This window comes from Chrysochloris asiatica, unplaced genomic scaffold (genome assembly GCF_000296735.1).
Source record: "Chrysochloris asiatica unplaced genomic scaffold, ChrAsi1.0 scaffold00014, whole genome shotgun sequence".
NCBI classification, from domain to species: Eukaryota; Metazoa; Chordata; class Mammalia; order Afrosoricida; family Chrysochloridae; genus Chrysochloris; species Chrysochloris asiatica.
In genome coordinates, this window is record NW_006408532.1 from 17,512,342 (window position 1) to 17,519,473 (window position 7,132).

General features: G+C 37.6%; 1 protein-coding gene across 1 annotated transcript in view; it reads right to left on the reverse strand.

The window, feature by feature from the left end:
- Window positions 1–3,198, reverse strand: part of LOC102838888 (chromosome unknown open reading frame, human C9orf57) — a 14,858-nt gene extending 11,660 nt beyond the window's left edge. The window contains 3 exon segments of the mRNA XM_006835002.1: window positions 1,620–1,677; window positions 1,679–1,732; window positions 3,187–3,198. Coding sequence (XP_006835065.1) covers window positions 1,620–1,677; window positions 1,679–1,732; window positions 3,187–3,198 — 124 coding nt within the window.
- Between the last annotated feature and the right edge of the window lie 3,934 nt (window positions 3,199–7,132).

Consider the following 7,132-nt stretch of genomic DNA (forward strand, 5'->3'; position numbering starts at 1 on the left):
CCCACCAGTAGTGAGGTTGAGGGGTGTCCACTCACTCAGGCTCCCCCTCTAGTCACCAGAATGGAGGTGGGCAAACAGTGAGCGTGCCAATGACCAGATACCAAAAAAAAAGAAAATCAGAACAAAGCAAAACTGACAAAGTGTATTGTCCACCTTTGCTCCAAGATTCCTGCGACATTTTACCATGGTGTTTCTGCTCCCCCCGTTTGGTCTTGCCACTTGGTCTCACCCAAGATATTGGCTATTGGCCTCCAAGTCCAGCCCAGCAGATTCAAAAGTACATGATTTTTAACTTCAGCTTCCAGTTCCACAATCAATAAGCCTTCAAACCTTCAAAATATTCCTATTTCTGTGGTTCCAAGTTTGGAGCTCTGCCCTGGATCTGCTTTGCCTGATATTCTGTGGTATTGCTCCTCTATCTAATTTTTAATATGATCCCCAGTTGATTTGTATGCACATTAAGTTTGAGAAGCAGTGTTGTAAACACCACCTCATCTTGCTTCTTTCTCTAACCCTAATCTAGTGTTAAGGACCTCTGGTAGCCTAGTAGTTACGACTCGGGCTGCGAACCACAAGGTTAGCAGTTCGAAACTACCAACTGTTCCGTGGGAGAAAGACGCGGCATTCTGCTCCCTTAAAGATTTACAGCCTCAGAAACCCTGTACAGGGTCACTATGAGTCGCAATCGACTCCACGGCACACAGCCACCAATGTAGTGTTAACCATTTTATGACTCTGACAGATTCTGCCCTGTTTATTCCTAGGTTCAGGGCAGAGCTGTCTGTCTTCATCACTTTGTCATCATTTCACTGAGAGGAAGAATTTCCATGGTAGTGCCAGAACAAGACTGATCAGAATCTTACCTTCACAAATATCTTCCTAGCTTCAGAAGCTGTAAGGAATAACTGCCTCGGGTCTTAATAATTTTCTAAGAGGAACTGAAATTTCAATTATTTCTTTTATGTTATTCTTTTATAAATAAAGGGATGCTGGACCTGGTAGAAAGAGCACTTATAACAGGAAACATGCTGAAGGCTCCAGTCTAGGTATCTTTTGTCCTATTAATTTATTTGCTTTGCCATATTTATAAGGGTGTAGTGTAGTGGTTACAAATCGGGTTGCGAACCTTAAGGTCAGCAGTTTGAAACTACCAGCTGTTCTGTGGGAGAAAGATGAGGCTTTGTGCTCCTGTGAAGATTTACAGCCTCAGAAACCCTGTACAGGGTCGCTATGAGTCAGTTCCGACTCCATGGCACATAACCATCACCCACCACCACCAGGCTAGTTTGGTTAGTTTTAGGTGGAGCAATAATAACAGCAATAGGTGGACCACTATCTACTTGCTCAGTTTTCTCATTTACAAAGTGGAAATAACCTAACTCATAGGGTTGTTGTGAGAATTAAAAGCATGAATACATATGAAATGTTTAGGGTAGTAGCTGGCATATTGTAAGTGCTTAGTAAGAGTTGGTTCTTCTTCTTATTAGCTCAGTACTTAACCAAGCCTTGTTAAATACACCTTACTTACTTTACTTAAGTTTCCACAAAGTTATATTGCAATTCTGCAAATTCTTAAGTAATTTCCCATGTTTTTGGTTTGTAGTTTTGTAACGACTTACCACCTAAGAGGCAGAATAAGATATAAACACTATCAAAGACAATTCTTCTCATTCTTAGAGTTCCAGCCAAAAGGAAGATGGAAGAAAAGACAGGTCCCACTATTAAACTTTTCCTGGGAAATCATAAAAAATTTATAAATGCATGTTAGTTATAAATATATTATGTTCCTTTTTAAAAAAGGAAACTACTAAGTTAATTTATTTTAATAAGAAAAAATCAATTTACTTTATGATAGAAGAAAATTTGGTACCTGTCTTTATTAAAAATTTGTCCATAAAACTTCTAGTTCCAAAACAATTTGAGTATAGATGTCTTCTGAACAAATACCAACCCCCTTTCAACTTTCCCCACAGAGTTACAATCGTTTAATACAAGGCTATGAAGGAAGGTGCTTCTGGAATAATATTATGCCCCAAATTCTTTTAATTCTAGGCCAAGCAGAACATGTTTATGCTTCTTAATAAACTAATGTTTTCACTGCAAAAGATCAAGTTCATAAGGAAGAGCATTGTGTGATGATTAACAATAATTAATGCTTATAAAACAAAGGGAAAGGGATTGCCAGATAGACTAACCTAAAGCGTTTCATGTATTCATGACCTACCTGTCTTCTTCAAGAAAGTCTATGAGAATTTCCCTGGTTCTGAACTTTTTAAAAGAGCTGCTAACAGGAAAAACTTCTGGTGTGTTGAAGTCAGCTGTAACGGAAACTAACAGGGTAAGTCCCCTACTCACTAGATTCTAAACAGTTTAAACAGTTTGCCAAGGTAAATGGGTCTGAAAAATGTTCCTTTGAAAACTCTGATCAATGTGGAAATTAATCTCCATCTTCATGCTATTGACATCATAAGATTAAATCAGTCAACAGTTGAGCTGATTAACTGTAATTTTGGCTGACAATTTTTATGTTCATTGTATTAGACCAAATTAGTTCAGAAACACATTACCATGAGGGCACACTATCTGTTCATTATATAAAAGACTTGATCTTGGCTCAAAAAGGAAAAAAAGAAAAAAGAAATTTACCACCTAGAATGGAACCTAGTTGATATATTCAGATAGCATTTATGGTTAAAAATTTTTTTTTTCTAAATTAGTATATGGCCATAAATTGATACATTCTTCTTGAAACAAATTTTAATTTTACAAAGTTCACACCCAAGCAAAACCAAATAATGTTTTCTGTTTCATATATTGGGCAATAGACAGGTTATTCATCTTGAGTACAAGATTTAATGGTGCTCCAACACACTAAGTAATCAAGGCAAGCCAGGTTTTTATGCAACAATTTAAAAGAATCAAAGCAGCAAATTGTATCAGGCCAACTGCCTATTATTGTAAATAAAGCTTTATTGTAACCAGGGCCATGATTGCAGTGATACAAGTGAGGCATGGTTAACAAAGTACAGAGTCAGATATTGTCTTTATTTGAATTTAAAATATTTTGTTCATCCTGGATTTTTTTTTTTGGCATCAATTTTTATTTAAAAATTTTATATTGAAATATTATTTATCTGAGTTTGCTTGGTAACCTCTTAAATTTTGAGCCCAAGCTAAGTGCCTCACTTGCTTTATCATAGTACTAGACATGAATGGATTGGTTTTAGTATTAACCTTCATAGTTTGCTAAATTTATATTTAAAAAATTGTCCAATATTTCAAACTTCAAAAACTAACAAAAACATAAAGCAGAGAAAGTCCTAAGGGAAGAATTGTGGGGATGTTCCAAATTTCAGTAATCAGAAAAGTAAAATATTCCAAGTGAAGAAGATTGAGAAGGAAAAATCAGCAAGATGGGAGGAAAAACAGACTGTGGCCTTCTCCCAAACAGAACAATATTGGCACTGTTCATTACTGGGCCAATGTGGCTGCCACTATAAATAGCTCATCACCTGTTAAATATTCCCCCTCTTCAACCACCTAGATCCTGCCAGCACAAAGTCTATCTAAGAATAGCCTAGCTGTAAGAAGAAAACACATTGTGCATTCAAGTGCATGAAACATAAATTACAATGTAAGATTATGAAACGCAACATTTTTTAACAATCAAAGGTTTGGATTTTGTTTTTAGCATCTGAGCTATCAATATAGCATGCGGAATTCATTTACGATTGCTATGCTTTATCTAGGAGTCCTGGTGTGGCACTGTGGGATAAAGCACTGGCCTGCAAGTTCAGTTTGAACAGCAGGGTTGACAGTTTGAACTCACCAGCCGCTTCATGGAAAACCCTATATAGGGTCACTATGAGTCGGAACTGACTTGATGACACTTAACAACAACAGATTCTCTATCTGGACAGTCTGGTTAATTTCTTCTGTGCTTCAAGCCTCAGCTCAAGTGCTATTCAGAGAAAGCATAAAGCTGTATTCATTGTGGTAATTTCTTCTTCACCTGCCAGAGTTAGTCCCAGCACAATGTGGACATGAAAGCTTGAAAGCATACTTTGGATAGAAGAAAAGACCAATCTGGAAGCAAGGGCATAGCAATATAGGATCTTGTGCAATGCGGCAAGGTGAGGCTACTCCTGGAGGGGAACGTATGATCCCAAAGTTATGTCTGAATTACTTATAGTGGAAATGGTCTAGAACATGAACCAAAATCTGGAATTCAAAATAATGAAAGAGAAGGTTGTGTGGAGTTCTGATGGCTACATTCAGACATTGAGTAAGCCAGAAGCCCTTTCTTTCCTTCCTTCCTTTCTACCTTCTTCCCCCTGTTTCTTCCTTTTCTTTTACCAGTTATTGAACACTTACTATATGCTGATTTAGAAACAGGAGCTACTAAGATGAGTAAGATGCAACATTGGATTTTAGTAGTGCTGGCCATATTTTTTGAGTCAAATTTTGCATTATTATTATTTTTTTGTTCAAATTATAGCATCTCCAAAATTGGGGTATTTCTTACAAGTATATTATAGTTTAGTTGACAGCATTTTTACTTTGTTGAAGGTATGACTTTCCAAAGAAAGGCATTCAGATTCAATAAAACATTGTAAGAAGTCTGTGTATCTGTGCCAATCTGTCCTTTCAGGATACCTGACCAGATAACCATATGTTGATACTAAGCCTATCGCGGCTTCCTCTAAGAATCCCAACTAGAGTTAGAGAAAAATAGCTCCTGGTCCTTCGTGATTTCCTCAGTGCAAATGCAATCTCTTTACATGAACAGAGCTTGCAGAGGTGAACTCTGGAGTCATCATCTAACTACATCATTCTCTTTTCTCTTCTTTTACACCTTCCCAACTAAACCTTGGTGTAGTGCTGTGGATTAATGCACCAGACTGCAAAACCGTTTGAACTGCAAGGTCGGTGGTTCAAGCTCACCAGCTGATCCTCGGAAACCCTATACAGGGTCGTTATGGGTCAGAACCGACTCTATGGCACTTAACAACAACAACTAAATCTAGGTAGAAAAACAGGGACATTTACTTCCTCTATTATCATATTATCCTTTAATCTGATTTAAGATCCATGATTAGACAATGATTAGTATCTTCTTTGCACTGTGCTCTAAATTAAAGGAATTAATTCTTTCTGTGTGAAATAGGAACCATAAAAATTTAGCAAATCTTATTCACCATGAGTTGGAATCGCTGCAATGACAACAGGTTGGCTTACTTTTTGATGCTCACCAGTTATTTTCTGATTTGAATTTATAAGTCTCACAAGAGTGAGAGGCTGTAATGAAACATGAGTTAAAGAGTTGTTGTTGTTGTTAAGTGCTGTCGAGTCAATTCCGACCTGTAGCGACCCTGTATAGAATTTCCAAGAAACAGCTGTGAGCTTGAACCACCGACCTTGCAGTTCAAATGACTTTGCAGTCTGACACATTAGCCCACAGCACCACACCAGAGAGGATTAAAGTGTGTCATTTTGATGCATGCCAAAATATGATTCCTTTTATACTTGTCTTAATATTTTAGCAAGAACACTGAGAACAGTATCAATTATTTCAAACATCAATAGAAATACATCTTGTTGTTGTTAGGTGCCATTGAATTGGTACCAACCCATAGCAACCTTATGCACAGCAGAACTCCATTGTATAGTATTTTGATATATTTTATAACCATTTTTCTGAATTCCTTCTCAGGCATTTCCAAAGCCTGCCCATCTTCCGGTATGGAATGTAGGTCTACCTCCAGCTCATTTGCTTCAGTCACTTTATCTCATTTCTGGACATGTGCCGATATGGTCATCTGCTTCTGTTTTTTTGGTCACATTTAGGAATTATCTGTGACCTTAGTACTTACATGGGTGTATATTTTTGTATTTTTTATGCTTTCTGATTGCCTCCAGGTAGATGTGATCAGGAGATGGGCTTCTCTGTTCACTCTTCTTCCTGAGAAATTTCAAGATGCCACTGTTGGTCATTGTGATGTAACCCAGGATTTAATTTTCGGCCTATTTCTTTTTAGTCTGCCTGTCCTGCTCCACAATCCCCATTCAGGTCTTTTTCCTAGTGATAAACAGTTCAGGGCCAGCTCTGGCCGTTTGGTTTTAAGTGGAAAATGTCACTTTAAATTTCGAGGGGTGGGGATGGGGTGTCTATTCACTCAGGCACCCCCTCTAATCACCAGAATGGTGGTGTGCAGACAGCAAGGGAACAATGAACAGATACCAAAAAGAAAAAAGAACGTCCACACCTTTTTCTCTGTGGTTTTATCAGGCATCCGAGGCTGCTCTGATCCTCCCCCAATTTGGTCTCGCCCAAGATGGTGGCTCCAGGAGCAGATGAGTGTCTTGAATTAGAAAGCAATGAATTTCTTGCTTTTGCTACAAATTCCCCTAGCTGTAAGCCTTCCAACCATCTAAATATTCCTCTATATGTGGTTCAGAGTTCTGGCATCATCCCCTGAGACTGCTTGGTCTGGTATTCTGTGTTGTTGCTGCCTGCGCTCCTCACTGCACTTCCACCTGATCCGCCATCTTGTTTGTTTTCCACTTTTGAAGTAAATTTTTATCATTTGCATTTACAGTATAATATACATATATTGTTTATCTATTTCTCTATGAATTCTAAGTATATTATCAGAAATAATTTTAAAAAGTACTTTTAAGTAAATTTTTGTTGTTTTTAGGTGACGTCCAGTCAGTTCTGACCTATAGCAATTCTATGTAGAAGAGAATCTGGGTTTATAATTTTATTTAAAAGAAATATTTTCTTGTTTGGGCTTTCTAGTAGTCTGTCTGTATGAGTGGTCTTTTTACAGTTGCATGTTGTGGTTAATTTATCGACAATTTTTAGGTTCTCCAATATATTAACATTACATACTAAGCAGATTTCAATATGCTGTACTGAAAAGTTGGTTTGAATTGGCAGTTCAAGCTCACCAGCTGCTCCTCAGAAACCCTATACAGGGTCACTATGGGTTGGAACTGACTTAATGGCACTTAACAACAACAAGAAGCAGACTTTGGCAGTTCTATTACACATACAAGAACCGATGGTACTAAAGGAAAGTACATGCTGCATTGAATGTAACATATGAGTAATGACTTGTTCTCTAAC